This window comes from Rhodamnia argentea, chromosome 3 (assembly GCF_020921035.1).
Source record: "Rhodamnia argentea isolate NSW1041297 chromosome 3, ASM2092103v1, whole genome shotgun sequence".
Lineage (NCBI taxonomy): Eukaryota > Viridiplantae > Streptophyta > Magnoliopsida > Myrtales > Myrtaceae > Rhodamnia > Rhodamnia argentea.
The window spans coordinates 8,744,279-8,763,136 of record NC_063152.1 but is presented as its reverse complement, the minus strand read 5'-3'; the positions used below and the strand labels follow the sequence as shown (position 1 = coordinate 8,763,136).

The 18,858-nt window shown below is 38.8% G+C and overlaps 3 protein-coding genes across 3 annotated transcripts; 1 reads left to right on the top strand and 2 right to left on the bottom strand.

Annotated features, from left to right (window-relative positions):
* Positions 1 to 443: 443 nt before the first annotated feature.
* LOC125314061 (F-box/LRR-repeat protein 25-like) lies at positions 444 to 2,126 on the bottom strand. The gene is made up of 2 exons (XM_048275515.1): positions 1,137 to 2,126; positions 444 to 626 (listed from the first exon to the last, which is right to left on the bottom strand). Exons 1-2 carry the CDS (start codon positions 2,124 to 2,126, stop codon positions 444 to 446), a joined length of 1,173 nt encoding a protein of 390 aa, XP_048131472.1.
* A 5,441-nt stretch (positions 2,127 to 7,567) lies between these two features.
* Positions 7,568 to 9,587, bottom strand: LOC125314060 (F-box/LRR-repeat protein At5g02910-like). Its single transcript, XM_048275514.1, has 3 exons — positions 8,646 to 9,587; positions 8,184 to 8,360; positions 7,568 to 7,918 (listed from the first exon to the last, which is right to left on the bottom strand). Exons 1-3 carry the CDS (start codon positions 9,585 to 9,587, stop codon positions 7,568 to 7,570), a joined length of 1,470 nt encoding a protein of 489 aa, XP_048131471.1.
* A 1,695-nt stretch (positions 9,588 to 11,282) lies between these two features.
* On the top strand, positions 11,283 to 14,360 carry LOC125314359 (F-box protein At5g03100-like). Its single transcript, XM_048276482.1, has 3 exons — positions 11,283 to 12,260; positions 13,346 to 13,516; positions 14,007 to 14,360. The coding sequence occupies exons 1-3, from the start codon at positions 11,283 to 11,285 to the stop codon at positions 14,358 to 14,360; spliced, it is 1,503 nt and encodes a 500-aa protein (XP_048132439.1).
* Positions 14,361 to 18,858: the final 4,498 nt, after the last annotated feature.

Genomic DNA, 18,858 nt, shown 5'->3' with positions numbered 1-18,858 from the left:
CAGCCAGCGTGCATTCTGGAGAAGAAACTTGAGCAGGGAAAGAACAGGTTCCCAAGCCAGTCAGTTGGCACCGATAGATCCTTCTCTATTTGGCAGAATTCCGCAATTCTTTTGCATCAAAGTTGCGATGGCGGACATTCTCCGCAAAGAACTTAATTTGCAGAAATGGAACATCATGACAAACGATCAGCAACAATTGGAACTGGATGAGACAAATATCAAGGTTTGACAATATAAAACAGCAGTTGCTACATTCGGGAGAAATATAAATTGATGGAGAATCTGAAATGTCAGTTAAAATGATAGAGGTACTAAGACGATTGTCAATCATGAAAAGAAAAGAAAATGACAGGTTTATATCTGGCCCAAGGCTAAAATTCACAAACTATGTATGTTCATGCAATCTGCTGTTGAAAGTGAATTGGGAGAGTTCTAATAGTTGTTTACCGGATATTCGAGCCGGGTGTGCAAGTCATTTGTAAGAATAACTTCTCCAAGCGCGGGGAACTTTCGAGTATCTTCACTATACTATGAACTCCAAAATGGTCAACTGCGACGTGGAACATCAGATACCGACATTCTAAGGATGGAAGAAACACTTCTCTCGCCTCCATTATCGACAGCACCTAAGCATGTCAATTATGGTGGAAGAAGCAGAAACTAATCACTTTTACTTCTTCAAACACTAAAGAAGTTCATTCATAAGACATGCGCATAAGTGATCTCTCACAATAGGCGACAGACCAAAGAAATGAGCAAACAACCAGCAGATCTTCTCAAGAAAAATCTTTTTATGGCACATCAAATTTTAGTCTTATCAAAGTTTGACTGTATAATTGGATTCATAATGAGTCTTATCAAAGTTCGAATGTATTGTTGGATCCATAATGGCGATATTAGGTTAAGATGTGTATAAGTCTATTAGAAAAAAAAAAAATAAAGCTCATCCGGCAAAAGTTTCATCGAATTTCTATAATTATCTTATAAGATAATTAAACTAACAATTTATGAGCATGGTATCATCAAGCCTACTAAAATAACACAATCAGACCTAAGCTAATGGCACAGTTGGTAATGTCCGTGCGTAACTTGAACTAGAACCGACAGGATTCAAGATTAATTAAATTGGCTCGCACCTGAAGGCACCAGCTCCCTATCACCAATGTCGTTACATGATGCGGTCTCTCGAGAAGCCCCTTGACAATATCCACACAAACCTTAGCCTTATCGTTTTCGAAAATTTGTATTTCAAAATTTAACTCGGCTTCAACCAAAGAAGATGCTTCATCTAGTTTGTACTCTCCTAACTCTCCCTCAAAATCTGTCTCACAATAATCGCCCAATAGACGCAATTTGAGAAGATGAGGGGCTGAAATTTTCAAAATCGGAACTTGAGCATGATGAAATCCGTGACAATCGATCACCAGCTCTCTCAAACATCTTGATTCGACTATAATGCGGTGGAAGCCCACGCAGTAATCCAAGTGAAGGAACTCTAGAGCGGGGCTGCCCCTCAAAACTTGCATCATGGTGTCATCCTCCAACTCCGCATCTTCAATGTGCAATCTCTTCAGCGACGACCAATTCACGGTAGCAATCTTCGAAAAACGGCAACGGGACAAGTGTGAACTCACCAGCGTAGTGCAGCGAAAAAAGAACTGCGACAACGCATAAATGTTGTCCTTACGCAGGGTCAACTCTTCGAGGTCGTGCCCGACAGCAAAGTCGAGCCACCTATCAATGGTTGGCGCAATAGCGGAGTCGAGCCCCCGATCAACAGCAAAGATGAAGCTTTTCACCTTAATTGCGGTGCAGAGCAACAGCACGGCGTCCATGAAAGCCATGAAACGCTCCAACATCATGTTACTATGGCGATGATGGCGGGCGGGCATAGAGAAAGATATATGTGGATTAGCGGTCCAAGTGGAACGCCATCGCTTGGACAAGACACTAGTTCTGACGGCATCTTCTGACGTCAAGAAGGCGAAGATATGGAGGATGATGGCGTCGGGCAATTGGCTGATGTAATCCACTGAGTTTCGGGTTTCATCTCGACCCAGAGGAGGAGATGATCGTGGACGTTTCGGTAGGCAAGATGGATTGGCGGAGAATTCTATTTTCGCCATGTCCGGAGGATTCTTCGAGCTTTTGCCTCTAGCTGCCGACTACGATGAAGCGTTTAGGTTGGCAAAACAAAAGGAGAGAACTATATATAGATATCGCTTAGGTTAAAGGATTTGCATCACGGTTTTTTTTTCAAATGTCCAGCTATTGTCGCGCAATATGAGCTCCATGCGGTGCCCCCATTAAACTTTTTCCCGTATGAATATTTCAAAAGGAATCAGTACAATGATTTTTCGCGCAACATGAGCTCCAAAGCCAATGCTAGGGTGTCGAAAATATTCAAACCAGATCAGACCGAACCCGTTAACACCAAAAGTCAGCATGGGCTTCGGGCAGTCGGAGCGCCCACAAGAGCAATGCGCTGTCTAAAGGCCCACAGGGAAACACATATTGGTGGCCAATAGCATGGCAAATCGATGCTCGGTTAAGCAGAAAGTCGGGATCGGTACGTCACATCGACACACGAGTGGAGCAGATGAGTCAATACTTCAAATCGTCTAAAAGATAAGAAGAGTAGTTACCGAAGCCAATTCGAGAATTTAGGGATAGGACGTACAGAAGTAGCCGCGATCGATGGTTATAGTTTGCACTATGGTATACATAGTCAAAGACAACTCTTTGTAGGAGACCTTCAATCATCCAATAATCAATAACACTTATCGTTTTGGTCTGCATTTTATCTTACTTGAAATTTATTTTATATGCATTTATCTTTATTGCACAAATTTTCTTTTATTTATTTACTTTACTTTTTGTCCGAAATCGCCACAAGAACCCGTTTAATCTTCAAATTTGAAGGGTCTACACATTCGGTGAAAGATCTTTCGTCATGGATATTTCCGGCGAAACAGGACTCTTCTTCAGTGTTGCAATGCTTTATATAACAAATTATCGTGGGCTATTTAGCAACTGGCGATGGATGATTTTTAAATCAATGGCTGATATTGCCTATGTATTGAACAATTGATATCTAATCATATTGTCCATTGATGCATGATTCGCACGATAACTTTTTCTCGAAAGTGGACACGCATTGTATGTTGGGAGCACGCAGCAGAAGCTCGACACGTTTGCTTTGGGAGATCACCGAAAGGAAGCCCAAGTCAATGCTGGTCAACATACGCAGTTGAATCTTAAGGTCTTCTCGATCGAATATACAGAGTTGAGTGATGATTTCCTTGGGCGAATCTTCAGGGGAAGTCTTGTTTTAGAGCCCCTTGAGTTGCGCAGGTGTTGGGGCCTGAAGAACATTATAATAGATTCATTAAGTACGAAGAAGTGGGTACTCATCGGCCTCAGCATAAATTTCTCTTAAGTGCAGAAAATTGTCCGAAACTCCGTCAGTCTACTCAACATTTGTGCAAGGACAACACTAAGCTGTTTGAGTTCGTGTCTTAAAGTAAGTGCAGTATTGTGCTGGAGATTCTTTTGCTGCCATGTTGCGTTCGGATCTTGAACTAAGAGTTTGGCAATGAGCACCAAGAAAGAGAACATGTTTTATATGTGTAGAATAGTTTGAGAGCTTAAATTAAAACAAAACCAGGGTTTGTTCCTTTCTTTGAAAGTGTTTTCCGAGAATTTATTTACCGAACTTTGCTCGTTTGGTTCTCTAAAAGTGACTTAGTCAATGAAAAACACTTTCCGAAATTATTCATCTCGAATTTTTTTAATATTCTATTTTCTATTTTATTTATATATTTTCCTACTTTTTATTTTTTAAATATTTTTATTTTTTTTTTCTCTTTTTCTTTTTCTTCTTCCTCTGCCGGTCGGCTTGCCTCGGCAACAACCGACGACCAGTTACAAACATGGGCCGGCAAGCTCAAGGCTCGCCGGATCCCACAGATTCGAGCTCGCCCGTGGTCGTTATTGGCCGGTAGAGATGGAGGGAGAAAGAAAACAAAAGGAAAATATAAAAATACTTTCAAATTTTGATTTTTTTTAACATGAAATTGAAATAATTTATCAAATGAGATTCAAATACGAGAAACCATTTTTGGTCACATATCACCGGATATATGAAAAATAACCAATTTCTAGGAAATGATTTCACGGAAACTTATTTTGTTTTTCATGGAGTTTTTCCCCAATCAAACACATCCTAACTAGCATCCGCAATGGACAAATGGAAGTTGCTCATTTGAAATTTTAGTGAGCCGATGCTGTATTTTTCCTGTGGATCCGCATCTAATGTGAAGTAAGGTTCTTAAGTAAGCTATCTATGTGCAGATTGAGCTTGATGAAGAATCTAAAGAACATTTTAACTTTGACGAAGAAGATTTTTTATGATCATGGAACGGGAACTTTGAATGTTTGGCGAAACATCTCAAGAGAGATGACATCATCGGATTTGTAGCTAATAGCTGTAGGCAAAACATCTGCTCGCCCCGATTAAGAGGATGCACTAGTGCTGGAGAGTTGATTATGCAGGCCGAATTGCCCACACGACATGAATTGCGAATAAATCGAGTTTTGCTAGTTCTTTTCAAGCCTATTATAACTTTGTTGTTAGACTTAAATGATCAAGATGTTAATTATCCCAATTCATTAATGCGATTCTTATTATACTTGGCAAACAACAATTTGCTGCAAAAACTGTTAATAGTTCCTCATTTGTGTGGTTGTGCTCGTTAAAAAAATTGTTGGCATATTTGGAGTACGATGATTTCTTTTTCTTTTTTTTTTTTATTACCTCTACTGGTTACTACATTCGAGATATTTCGGTTACTTGTATTCATTCGAAATCCTTATAGAAGTGTTGTCGGATTTGATTTTGCCGACCCAACTTTGTAAGTTGTCAATGTTACGTTCGCATTTAGTTGAAATAAATCATAGAAATGACATCGTGTATAAAATAAATTGTCAATTCCAAGCATGGCATTCTTCAATCTTGACCTTGCCTATGGGAGATGAAATATTTGACTTTCCTATCTATCAGCTTGTTTGATCTGTTATACACTACTATGATATTAGGATTTAATCATCATATTAAAAAGAGTTTCGAGCTTGCCGATGTTATTCTTAGATCATCTTGTGAAACGACTAGAAGTAATCTTTCCCGTATTTGTTCCGAGCTTAGTTTATCTTCATAAGATTATTATTTACGCCCCTGCTCATTCATTTCGTGAATCAAAGGCTCAGGGGCTCTCGCTCTCTCCCTAACTCAAAAAGAGGGCTGAGCTGACTAAGCCAAAATTAAAAATTTTCTATTCTAAATGTTTTATGAACATGCATTTTGGGAAAAAAAAATAAGAAAAAATATCGAGCAGGTTAGTGCACAGCGTAAGTCGATCCCTTAATACTTGTTTCTCTAAGCAGAAATTTTAGTTGTGGTGCTCCAACTCTTTTTCAACGTCGAGATCTTCAAATTTATTTTCGCAATGAGATTCTTTATTTAGTTACGCTTGCATGAATTACTAGAAAGAGAAAAATTCTGATAAAAAAATTTTTGGCCACAAAATTAGGAAAAGTATAAACGAAAAAATTGAAGGATAATCCTTACCAAAAAAAAAAAAAATTGAAGGATAAGGCAGGGTGTTTAAAAAAGGATAGGAAATAGGATTGAATAGAAAAAAAAAAGATAGATACCAAATCGAGAATCGATAACTAATTGATGAAATCAACTTGAATTTTGAAGAAACTAGAATAAATGGTGATTAGGTAGAAAGAAAGAGAAAAAGAGAGGTCTATATTTTGGGAAAAAACGTGTAGATAACGTCATTTATGGGCATGTATGTTGACCGGGCATTGCCGGCAAGCCACGTATTAAAAAAATATGGCCACGTCATATTTTCAGCAACCCAAATTGGAGTTGGCATTTAACTGATCATTTTTTCAAGTGACACTCAAGTGATCCGAAAAATACTTTTGATATCAACATGAACGTCTTATGAAACTTTTGACACTTTTATGTTCTTATACCGAAAATAACCTAAAAAAAGTTCTTTTACGAAGAAAATTCTGTTAGCAGAGGAACACAAAGATAGCATAACATAAAAGGCAAATGGACTTTGGATTGTGAAACTTGAGAATCTTGCGTGTTGGCTCGTGAATTGTAGCATGAAGATAAAAATTTGTGGGGCTTTTTTGTTTTTGAAGTAAAAACTCATCTCCGCGGCCACCGTGCTTTGCTCTTGTGGGATTCTTTAACATCACAATTTTCTTGTAAAAGATAACTCGAATTCTCCAACATCACAAGTGTTTATCAATTTTTGCATGTCATTAGAGGGCAACGTGTCTTAGGATTAACATGCAATAAGCATTCCGTATAGATAGCGTTTTCAAATTGCGTCTCATGTGTCATGAAAGAACGGACGAAAAAATTTAATTGGTGTTGCATCATTAAATTATTGCTCACTTAATGACAAGTTCATTAGCTGACATGTGGATTCCAATGGAATAATTTACTGTTTTCATAGAGAAGAAAAATACAAAAAAAAAATCTCATATTACTTGAATCATAAGATTAATCCCTTATTAATTCTATCTCATGTCATAGCATTCATGACATATAATTTCATTAGCTTTAGGGGTTAATTTCATGCCATTGCACATACTTAATTCATTATAGCATAGCACACATGGCATTTAGGGCTTTATGGCAGTTCATTAGTGAATGTTAAGATTAGGTGCATCTAATACAAAGATAACATATATTTGATTTACATGTTCATCGATCGTTTGGTTACTGTCTTGAGATAATTTTATCACGTCTTCTCAATGGTGATTAGTGCACGAATGGAATACCAAAACTATGCGAGCTTCCCTTCTCTTTCAATCTTTTCCCATATTTCCTGTTCTTCACGTAAATGTTAACTTGTTTAATTAAAGGTATCTAAGAATATGATAACAACATAGAGAGGCTCAGTCCTTGAACAACATGTTCATTATTAGTAACTAAACCGGTTGTCCCATTCATGACATGAAATTTATTAAACTTCATCTGAACATGCTTACTTTTGTATCGTGTAGACATACCATGTCGAAAATTGCCAGCCTTAATTTGAAGGTGACGCGACTCGGGGTATGGTCGGATGCGGAGGTGGGCGAGTGGCAAGTGTAGCAACGGCTATGGTGGAGAGGATGGACGAAAGAGAGTGAAGAACATAGAACCTCTAGTTAGTCATCTACGTACGCATCATGAAGTAGACCGATTGCATGCTTGCATAAAGAACTCGAAGTATAAAATCTTTGGGCTGTTGGTGCAAGACAAGAGAGTGTGCTTGTAAACCTGTGCTATTCACTGAGATAAACAGCCAAACTAGCCGTTTTTTGAGACGGACACACACTTGATGAAACGATAGTAAGCTGAGCCACAAGTCTAGTTGGACAAGCACAAAGGGATGATATTTCAAATGCACGTAACCGGAACTCCAGTAAATGTTAGGCTAAAATTCCGGAGTCACTAAACGAGGAAAAGCCGTCATAGGTGGTGATGAACAAATCAGGATTTACGCGCGCGTTTAGAAGGACATCCCTGGGAAAGATACTTAAGAATGACCTTCGCGCTCGGAGAACACCTTGCGTGCGACAGAATTATCCGGGCAACTTCGAGCAGCACCCATGGATCAATCGCCTTGGACGGGATGGAATTGGCACTGTTGATCGCTATTTCATCCAAACTGGGTGCATTCTGGAGGAGAAACTTGAGCATGGAAAGAGTAGGTTCCCATGCCGACAAATTGGCACCAGGATCGACAACCTTGACATGCGTCAGACGCCGGTAGATCCTTCGCTTTGGAGAATTCCAGAATTCTTCTGCATCAAAGTTGGGAAGGCCAAGATTCTGCAAGGACTTAGTATGCAAATATAAGACATTAGGACAAGCAACGGGCCCTACAATTGGAACTGAGACAAAGAAGTATCGAGGTTTAACATGATGTCAATGGAGAACCTGGAATGTCAATTAAAATGAAAGAGGTACAAAACACGATTTTCACTCTCAAGAAGAAAAGAAATAACTGGTTTATATCTGCCCTAGGGCTGAAATTCACAACCTATATATGTGCATGCAAATCTAGTGTTAGAACTGAATTGAGAAGGTTCTAGCAGTTTCGTACCCAAGAACTACTATGTTTGCAAGTCAGTTGTAAGAATAACTTCTCCAAGCATGGCGAACTTTCGAGTATTTTTGCTAGACCGGGAACTCCCTTATGGTCCGCTACAATGAGGAACGTCAGATGCTGACATTCAAAGGATGGAAGAAGCAATTCTCTCGCGTCCATTAGCGACAGCACCTAAGCATGTCAGTCGTAGTTCAAGCATTAAACAGGATCATACATAAGACATGCTCTCTCACAACAGCAGACAGACCCAAAAAATGAGCATGCGACCAGCAGATGCTTCTTAAGAAATTTTCCTTATGGGACATCAGATTTTGGTCGTATCAAAGTTTTAATGTTTTGCTGAACCGAATAAGATGACAATATTTCATTGAACAGTTTAAGAGCATGGTATCATCAAGCCAACAAACAATACACCAATCAATCCGAATCCAGGCTTAAAATTAAACAAATTGGCACCTGAAGGCACCAGCTCCCCATCACCAACTTCGTGACATGATGCAGCCTCTGGAGAAGCCCTTTGACAAGATCACCATGAGCATGAACCCGACCGAATGCATCGAGTGCATAAGTCAAGTTGAAATTTAAATCGGCCTCAACCAAGGAAGATACCTCATGTACTTTGAACCCTGCCCCCACAGAATTGCCCACTAGGCGTAATTTGAGAAGATAAGGAGCCCAAATTTCCAGGATTAAGCTTCGCGTCCCGTGAGAATCGATCACCAACTCTTTCAAAGCTCTTGATTCAACTCTAATGTGCTTGAACCCCTGGCAGAATTTCAACTCAAGTGACTCTAGAACAGGACTGCCACTCAACAGTCTCATCATCGCATCATCATCGAAGTCCGCAAATTCAATGCGCAACATCTTCAGCGAAGACCAGTTCACAGCGCCAATCATGAGAAAACAGCAACAGATCACGCGAAAACTTACTAGCGTGGTGCAGCGGAACAAGAAATGCGGCAACACATAGACGATGAGTGGCCAACTAGACAGGGTCATCGACAACTCTTCGGAGTTGTGCCGGACAGCAAATTGGAGCAACCTATCAATGCTCGACTGCATCGAGGCATGGAAAGGAACGTCAAAGAGCAACCTTTTTACCTTAGTTGTGGTCCAGAATGACAGTACCGTGTCTGTGAAAGCTTCTGTGAAATGTACGAAGTTCCTGGAGTTCCGTTTCGGCCTTTTGTCGACCGGTAAAGAGAAAGTAATATATGGATTAGAGGTCCAAGTGGAACGCCATCGCTTGGACAAGACACCGGTTTTGATGGATTCTGTTGTGGTCAAGAAGGAGAAGATATGAAGGATGATGGCGTCAGGCAATTGGCTGATGTAATCCATTGGCTCTCGGGTTTCATCTTGATCAGAAGAAGGACGCGGTAGTTCGATCCTGTCCATGTATGGAGGATTCGTCCAGCTTTTGCCGCTGGCTGCGCCACGACAATGAAGCGTTTAGGGTTTGGCAAAACGACAAGAGACGACTACATAAGTTCTACTTCTGATCAGTACAGAGACTAAAATCCCCATAAAATCTTCGGGATTTTCTTCAAAATTTAAAAAGGGAAAACGCGCGTTCTGAACTTTGGATGACGATGGAGACATGTCTAAATAGTACGAAATAATAATTCCCAAAAAGCTATGAAATATCATTGTTACGGCCAATCTACAACAGCGGATAAAAAATTTGCGTCTATATGGTTGTTGCTGGCTAGAAAGCACCGACAACCGCCCAAGGCCTTTGTGTGCGTCCGACACTCTCCGACATGCAACCAATACCCGATCGGCGCTCTATACACGCCAGCGACACGTCCGCATCGACACACAGTCAATTTTATGCAATTTCGGGGATCAAAATATAAATTTATCAAAAATATATATACTTAAGTTATATATCAATGTACAAAAAAAAATCTTGAATCAAGAAGAAGAAACTCATTGCTGATATTTTTATAATACATAATAATTGACCTTATATATATATACAAACACATATTTAACACGTAACGTGTCCCAACGTGTCGGAATTCTCTACTTTTTTGAGAAATTAAGTGTCGCATTTCGTATCATGTCGTGTTGAAATGAAAATGCCAAATGAAACCATGGAAGCGTATATTCCAATAATTAATAGACGCAACTTACAAATTTAATAAAAACAAAAATCAAAACATCTCTTGCTAAGATTTGAGATTGCTTAAGACTTTTTATTCTAGTCGGTGTCTATGTCCATGAGGTTCATTTTCCTCTGCGAGAGTAGTCTTATTGCAAAGGTCTCTTCATCAAATGAAACAAGCTTATCGTCTAAATAGATCCCGTCTTTTAGTTGCTTGCTCGCCATCCGAGTACAAAACCTCCAACTTCAAAGCTCTTTTGGCGGCAAAATTCACGAAAAAACCCCGGAAGTGGATGATATCCATGGCCTGGAGCTTTCCCCACGCACGGAGTGATCCAAAGCAAATTCTTCGGCGGATGACCAAAATGCATAGAGTGAAACCGATTTCCTCCTCCCGACTTCGAGACAAAGCGAAGAACCTCCAACGATTTCATCAATGCCTTTGCCTGACGGCCTAGTTCGTAACGTCTCCCCTCCTCCTTGCTCATCGAAGACGCCGTCGAGACCTATACGTCTTCTCCAAGTAGCGGCTATTCACCTGGACCGCCGCCACCGACCTACTTTTTTCTATTGGCTTCGTCCGCCAAGCAAAACCGTGGTGGATGTTACTTCAAGAGTCAATTCCATCGTAAATTTCAAATTGATATGTTGTGGAACATTTATCTCGAATTATTTTTTTATTTAATAAAGAGATACCAAGTCGGCACCCCATTTCACATTTACCTCAATTTAGGAGAACCAAAAGTCTGTTTTCTTCCCTTTGCTTTTTCCCTTTTTTCGATTTTTCTTTTCTTCTTCTTCCTTACGACAATTATTTTTTCTTTGAGTTTAATTTTGGTTCTCCAACTCTTTTTCCACAGTCGGCAATATATATATATATATCTTTTTTCACATTGCCACTAAAATAGGGTAAGTATAAAAGGAGCATTAAAGGACAAGGGAAACTCGGGGAACGACCGCAGAAGCCCTAGAATTTTTAATCGATGGCGGAGACCTCCGTGCACGGCGCCTGCCACCGCGAATCCTCCCGCGACCGGCCGAATCGCACCAAACAAAACCCACATCCTCCTCCTCCTTTGAAACGGAGCAGTATCCCTAGGGATTTCATCAGCCCCTTGCCGGACGCCGCGATCCACCGCATCTTCTCGTTTCTGCCCCTCCGAGACGCCGTCAAGACCAGCGTCCTCTCCAAGCGCTGGCGGTCCACTTGGACCACCACCACCGACCTTGTCTTCGATGGACAGATCGGTACCTTGGGCTTCCCGTCCCTCGTCGACAGCGTCCTGAGCCAGTGCACCTCGCCCACGGTGAAGAAATTCCACCTCACCGACTTCAGGTACGATGAGCCCGACCGCCCCAAGGTCGACCTATGGCTTCGCTTCGCGGCGGGACGCCCTGTGGAGGAGCTCCACCTGAGGCCGTCTTTCTTCTCGCCGGTAAAGTATGAACTGCCGCAGTTCCTGTATAGCTTGAGTTGGTTGGCGCGTCTGGAAGTCAGTTTGTGCTGCTTCTCATTGGGTGGGATTATTAGGTGGCCATGTCTTAAGACTTTGGTGATCGAATATTCAGAGTTGAGTGATGATGTACTTGAGGGAATTTTCAGTGGAAGTCCTGTTTTAGAGTCCGTTCAGTTCCGCGGGTGCAAAGGAGTGAAGAACATTATAATAGATTCAACAAGCGTGAAAGAGTTGGTACTCAACGATCGCTGGTTCTCTAATCCGGATAGAATTTGGGCCCCGCATTTGCAGTCACTACGTGTATTAGGCAGATGGTATCATGATTCCATGTTCAGACTTGACGATGTATCTTCTTTGGTTGAAGCTGAGTTAGTTTTTTCCATTCGAATTCGAACTGGAACTCTTGTATCTGATAAAAAGAGGATGTGCTGCGACTTGGTGAAGGGATTTTTTGAGAAGCTGCACGGAGTACCTACAATCACCATTGGCGGTTGGTGCTTGCAGGTACGAGCTCATTATTTTTACGTTTTATAAGTGTCTGTGATTAGCACCGTCTAGTCATGTTTGCTGCCCAGGTCGAGTGACCTCAGGTCTCTGTGGCATTCTCGGCATTATTGTGAATGCCTGCATAAATAGTTACTGGTAGTGTTTCAAATTATAATTTAAGAACATATAGCGAACTGTGCGAACTGCAGAGCTTCTTCCCTCTGTTTAATTTCCAATAAATGGATCTGGGATCACTCTGTTGAGGACAATGAATGCCATTAGATATTGTTAATTATTATGGATGCTACTCAACACAACATTATTAGACGCTTGATTTTCGCAAAAAAAAAAAAAGATGCATAAATAGATCATTTGAAGGTGTGCCTTTTCAATTCATTAGATTTTGTTAATTATTATGGATGCTACTCAACACAACATTATTAGACGCTTGATTTTCGCAAAAAAAAAAAAAAAAGATGCATAAATAGATCATTTGAAGGTGTGCCTTTTCAATTCATTAGATATTGTTAATTATTATGGATGCTACTCAACACAACATTATTAGACGCTTGATTTTCGCAAAAAAAAAAAAAAAAAGAAAGATGTATAAATAGATCATTTGAAGGTGTGCCTTTTCAATTCATTCTTTCAGTTTATATAGAAAAGTCATTTATCTGGAAATATGACAGAATAATGGATCTTAGGCTGGCAGAACCAAATCATGGTCTCTTGTCACATTTTGCTGTTGTTCGATAATATATCTTACAGAGATTTCTCATATTATTTTAAAATGGCAATGGACAGATTCACTTGGAAACTTCCGTCAGTAACGAGGTTTGATGTCTCATGGAACTAACTAATAGAATTTTCAGATCATTCAAAGATCACAAGTTTTACATGAGAAGCATATGTAAATACTGTCGATTCGTAAAGAGATGCACTTTTTATTTCCGCTTGTGGTTTCCTATCGCTCTTTTCCTGGCTGGGAGACAGGATCAAAGGATAGATTGTCTGGATGGACCGTAATTTTGTTATTCTTTATTCATGTAATACAGGAAAAGAAATATTAATTATATTTTCTTTGTTGCTTGCTCGCTGCTTAGATTCTGTCCCTTTTGGAGTTGGAAGGACTGCCTTCTCCATTCTTCAAATGTCAGAACCTGATACTACATGGGCCAGTTAGTCAATGGGACCTTCCCGGGATAGCATACTTGCTAAAAAGTTCACAGTGCCTGGAAAAATTAGACATAGTCCTGACTGACCTCCCCCTTCAGGTTTGCTCCTTTGCTATGATAGTTCAGTTCACTTCTTCTGCTGTCTTCTTTCTTGCACGAATGTTTAAACAGTGATTTACAACTTTGGAAGCACAAAAAGATGATCAGTCTCAAACTCTGTATTTATTTTAGCAATTGAAAATTGCCTATAACTCCGTCAGTCAGCTCAACATTTGTACAGGGCAATATTAAGCTGTTGTTTTTCATGTCTTAAAGTAACCTGCATTGATGTACAGAAGGTTCTTTTGCTGCCATGTACATTAGGATCTTGAACTAATATGAGCACCTCGAGAGAGATGATGTTATATGGTATGGACGAGTTTAAGAGATCCAATTGATCTGTACTGCATATAAAGTAAAACTAACTAGCATGTGCAGTGGACAAATGATGGTTGTTTGTTTGAAATTTTAGTTAGCAGATGAATTTTTTTCCCTTGTGGATCATCTTCTAATGTGAAGTAAGTTTCTTAAATGGGGTATCTTTGTGCAGCTTGACCTCTTTGAAGAATCTGCAGAACGTTTTAACTTTGACGAAGGAGATTTTTTACCATCACGGAAGGGGAACTTCGACTTTTTGGTAAAACATCTCAAGAGAGTTGAGATCATCGGTTTTGGAGCTAATAGTTTTGGGTCAAAACATCTGCTCGCCCTGATTAAGTTTCTTCTTGGGGAAGCACTTGTGCTGGAGAAGTTGATTATCAAGACTGAATTGCCCACATGCCACGGACAAAAATGCCTTGACGCTGCTGTTCTGTCGAAACTACTTGGCACGAGCCGAAACGTACTCAGATATCAAAGAGCTTCCAAAAATGCCGAGGTTATCTTTGATTATCCTTTCGAATAGGTGTCTCATAAAAGCATGCGAAAATCCCGGTTTTGGGTTGGTCTCATGGCAAGGGTATGTTGCCCTGCACCCTACGCTGCTCATTCTTATTCACTCGCTTTTGACAGTAAAGTTACATGAACTGTGATATCAGGTTTTTAACATGTTCCTGATTTAAACTGGATCATTTGCAAATATGAACCTCCTTAAGGAAGGAGGTTAACAGCAGCGAATTTTCAACATATGAAAGGGATGTTTTGGTTGAGAAATTGCTCAGCTTTCTCTGTCTGAAAATTTGTTTATAATTTGGTTGCGTTTGATTTCAAAGACTCGAACTTGGAGTACTTCTGTGCTACCCAAAAGAAGATAAAGTGGAATTTTAACATAACCCTTTTTGTGGTTTAGTTTGGTTTTTTCCCGGCAAGAAAGTTGTAATCGGAACTAATCAGTATTTCGGGATTCGATTTTTAATCATTAGTCTTTCCATTAGCTCCGGCAAGTTTTGTCGGATGTTCGGGTGAGATTGTTTTAATTAATAGTTGGGGGATATTAAAAGAATAGAAAAGGTTAAAAAATTGTGCATCCAAGTTGAATGTTTGAGGACTTAAATGCACGAAATGTGAGTTTTCGCACTCAAGCGCATTATTGGAACAGTTGTAGGACTTATTCAGTAATTTTAAGGAAAAAAATCTCATAGAAAATTATGGGGTTTACTAAATTTTTTTAGGCCTATTATTAATGAACTCAACATGTAATTTGTCAAAACAAGGGAGTCTTTAGAGACCTAAAAGCGAGCATGCATGATCTAATGGGTGCCGGGTAGATTCGAGAATAAGAATCTAACATACACGATTGGTTATAGGGTAACCATTATAATATTTTAATTTAGACTCTGTTCATTTCGCAAAAAATAAATAATTTAAAAAGGGTTTTTTTAAAAATAATCATTTTTATTGCTTGCAAAATGATAAATGGAAAATATTTCCATACGAAACTATTTTTTATTGATTAATTATTTCGAGAGATAAAAGTTATTATTTTTCAAGAAAATATTTTACAAATCATTATTTTTTTAACGAAACATAGAGAGCCTTCATTTTAATTTAATGTTACGATTAGCTGGTGCATGATGCTCAGTAGATGAGCAACCATACTAGGATTTTAGAATACTCAATTAAGTGAAAATTAAATTATCGGATAACTTGATTATTAAACACAAATAATGAAGATGTTAAGTGCCATAATTAAATAATGTGAATTTTATTATACTGGGTAAATAATAATTTATTGCAAAAACTACTAATAGTTCATGATTTGTATTATTACACCCATTAAAAGTAATTTGATAGAATTTATATTAAAAGGTCGTAATAATTCTTGACCGACTTATAATCATCGGATATTGCATTATAGTTCTAATCTTACTTTTATGATTATAATTAGATGCGAGTAACTTGTAAGTTACATATCAAATTTATAATTCGAAGAAACAACATTATAATATTAGGATTTAATCTTCACGTAGTTAAACTAATTAAAAGAGTTTCAAGCTTGTTGATTTTATTCTTAGATTATCCTGCAAATCAAATAAAAAATATCTCTCCCGTATTCATTCTGAGTTTAATTTTATTTTCACAAAATCGTTATTGCTAATTCGATGTTATTTCATATCGCAAATCAAAGGGCGAGAGGTGTGCCCTTAACCTTTGTCTAACTCAAAAATAGTGAGGAGCATACCGAGCCAAAATTAAGAATCTTTTTATCCTAGGTGTCTAAGAAACACACATTTATAAGGGGATGAAAATATAAAGAAAATATCGAATGAGTTAGTAAATCACGTAAGTCGATTTCTTAATACATTTTTTTTCTCTCTACGCATAAGTTTAATTTTAGTCCTCCTCCCATCGAAATCTTCTAATTTGTTTTTGCAATCAGATTCATTATTTAGTCATGCTTGCATAAATAACTCAAAAGAGAAAAATTCCGATAAAGAAAATTTTCAGCCTAAAAATGGAATAAGAATAAAAAAAATTGAAGGATAAGACAGTGTGTTTAAAAAAGAATAGTAAATCGGATCGAAGAGGAAAAAATATATATTCCAAATCAAATCAATAACTAATTGATCTAATCAAATTGAGTTTTGCAGAAATTAGAATAAAGAGGGAAAGGGTAGAAAGAAAAAAGAAAAAGCAAAAACCTTGGAAAAGTCGGGGGAACATCCGTGGAAACCTCAGAATTTCAAATCCATGGCGGGGACCAACGTCCACGGCGTCATCCACCGCAAATCCTCCGGCGACCGGCCGAGTCGCACAGAAGGAAACCGAGCTCCTCCTTTGAGGCCTAGGGATCTCATCGGCGCCTTGCCGGACGACGTGATCCGCCGCATCTTCTCGTTCCTGCCGCTCGAAGACGTCGTCAAGACCAGCGTCCTCTCCAAGCGGTGGCGGTCCACTTGGACCACCACCAACCACCTAAAAGAAGACAAACTCGAAATTTGAACATAAACATTTTTGTGGTTAGTTTCAGCTGAGCTTTTTGAAAAAAAAAGACTGCGAGATCAAACCATGGTACATGTTTTATAATTTGATTTCGAAGACAACTTTGAAGTACTTTGCTGCCCAAAAGAAGATAAACTTGAATTTTTTTTTTTGGGTAAAAAAACTCAAATATTTAACATAACCATTTTTGTTGCTAATTTCGGTTCAGCTTTTTGAAAATCAAAACAGTGTGCGAGATTATTCCCTGGAACATTTTTTAATTTTTATTATCCATCATCAAATTTTGAAATGGCTTAGATTTTGTAATCTAGTTCAGCTGGAATTTTTACTATATATAATTTTGTATCTATGAGGTACATTTTCTCTATGAGATTACTAATTTACTGTTTGAGCTGTGCCATGTTTGTGTGAATTTGTAAGTTCAAAGAATCAGCAACAAAGAGCACATTAAAAGAATCGAAGGTTTTACCAATCAGTTTCGGTTCAATACAAAACATAAATTGCTTCGACTTGCATACAATTGGGGTCAAATAATGGTAATACAAATTTGTTCCATTCGACATTCAGTAAGCCAAATCAAGCTGCATAATGTTTGCCCCTCCTCTCTTGCTCAAATAGAGGAACCCTTGAACCATTATACGTTTCTACAAGGTATAAAAACTACCTTTGCTGTTTATTGCAAAGGTCTTCATCAAATGAAACAAACATATCGTACAATGGTCCTTTAGTTGCTTGCTCACCATCTGAAAACAAAGCCTTCAACTTTAAAAGCCCTTCGGGTGGCAGAATTCAAAGAAGCCCTGGAATGATATCCGTGGCCGAGAGCTTTGCCCACAATCGGATCCAAGTCAAATTCTTTGGCAAACGATCGAATCGCACGTAACGAAGCTAATTTCATTAGTGTCTTTACCAGACAACCCGATCCACGACATCTTCTCCCTCTTGTGAATACATTGGCAAGAGTTAATACCATGGTAAATTTCAAATTGATATGCCACGATACATTTACCTCATTAATTTTTTATTTCGCAAAAAATTCCAAACCGGCACCCCATTTCACATTTACCTCAAATTAATTTTCTTTGTTTTTTAGTAGGCTTTATTTATTTACAAATTGATAAGAGATAATCATCCGAGGATGACTGTTTATGTTATTTGGATGTACACATATAAATTCACATGCAGTGTATATTTGATTGGTATCTTGCGGGCAATGAATGTATGACATCGGTAGTCTTTTTGTACGGTATAGGAAAGAGAAAAATTATAAAGAATGCCCAAAGGCGCCGTGAAATCCCAAAAGAACATTTGTCTAAAGGTGGGAATCCCAAAATAACATTTACTTGAAGTTGCGAGCATCAACTGAAATTAGGACTCATTGTTTTGTGCCGTTACGATTTACAACGCAAATTATTGCGGGCCACCCACCGGATGACTATGGATAGTTTTTAAAAGGGTTGAGGATAATGGACCGATCGGAATCACCTGGATCGGACCGAATTGGCCGATTAGGTACGGCTCTCGTGGGTTCTGTCCGGTTTTTTGGTTCCATATAATTGGAATTGGTTAAGGTCGGTGCGATTTCCGGGTCCATGGAGAAACTGGACCGTACGGATCAGACCGAACAACCTTTTTTTAAAAGCAAAAATCTAAATGCAAACCTAAACTGAAATCTAAGATGTTTATGATGCTTAGTGCGATTTTCAAGTTTAGCGACAGTGCGACACAATTAAGGAAAGGTGGTCCAACGATTGGACCGCCTAAGAACCCGTCCTCGCAGTCCGGTTCTCGGTTCCAAGGTGGGACCGGACCAGATCGGGAAATGATCACCCCTAATTTTTAATTGAAAAAAAACCACCAAAAATCCTAAACTATGCTCACTGTGACACATTTACCATAAACATTTTTTTATAATACCGAAAACCCCAAACTTGTATCCGTGTGACATATTTTTTTATGACACAAAAAATTTCAACCTTATACCAATGTGATACATTTATCCCAAATTATTTTTTTGTGAT

Excerpts from the sequence above, each read along its gene's own strand:
- LOC125314061 (XM_048275515.1), bottom strand. The coding sequence starts at position 2,126 with ATGGCGAAAATAGAATTCTCCGCCAATCCATCTTGCCTACCGAAACGT. Across the intron at positions 627-1,136 it reads TAGGGAGCTGGTGCCTTCAG|GTGCTGTCGATAATGGAGGC; the intron begins GTGCGAGCCAAT and ends TGACATGCTTAG.
- LOC125314359 (XM_048276482.1), top strand. The coding sequence starts at position 11,283 with ATGGCGGAGACCTCCGTGCACGGCGCCTGCCACCGCGAATCCTCCCGC. Across the intron at positions 12,261-13,345 it reads TTGGCGGTTGGTGCTTGCAG|ATTCTGTCCCTTTTGGAGTT; the intron begins GTACGAGCTCAT and ends CTCGCTGCTTAG. Across the intron at positions 13,517-14,006 it reads TGACTGACCTCCCCCTTCAG|CTTGACCTCTTTGAAGAATC; the intron begins GTTTGCTCCTTT and ends ATCTTTGTGCAG.
- LOC125314060 (XM_048275514.1), bottom strand. The coding sequence starts at position 9,587 with ATGGACAGGATCGAACTACCGCGTCCTTCTTCTGATCAAGATGAAACC. Across the intron at positions 8,361-8,645 it reads TGGGGAGCTGGTGCCTTCAG|GTGCTGTCGCTAATGGACGC; the intron begins GTGCCAATTTGT and ends TGACATGCTTAG. Across the intron at positions 7,919-8,183 it reads GCAAACATAGTAGTTCTTGG|TCCTTGCAGAATCTTGGCCT; the intron begins GTACGAAACTGC and ends TTGCATACTAAG.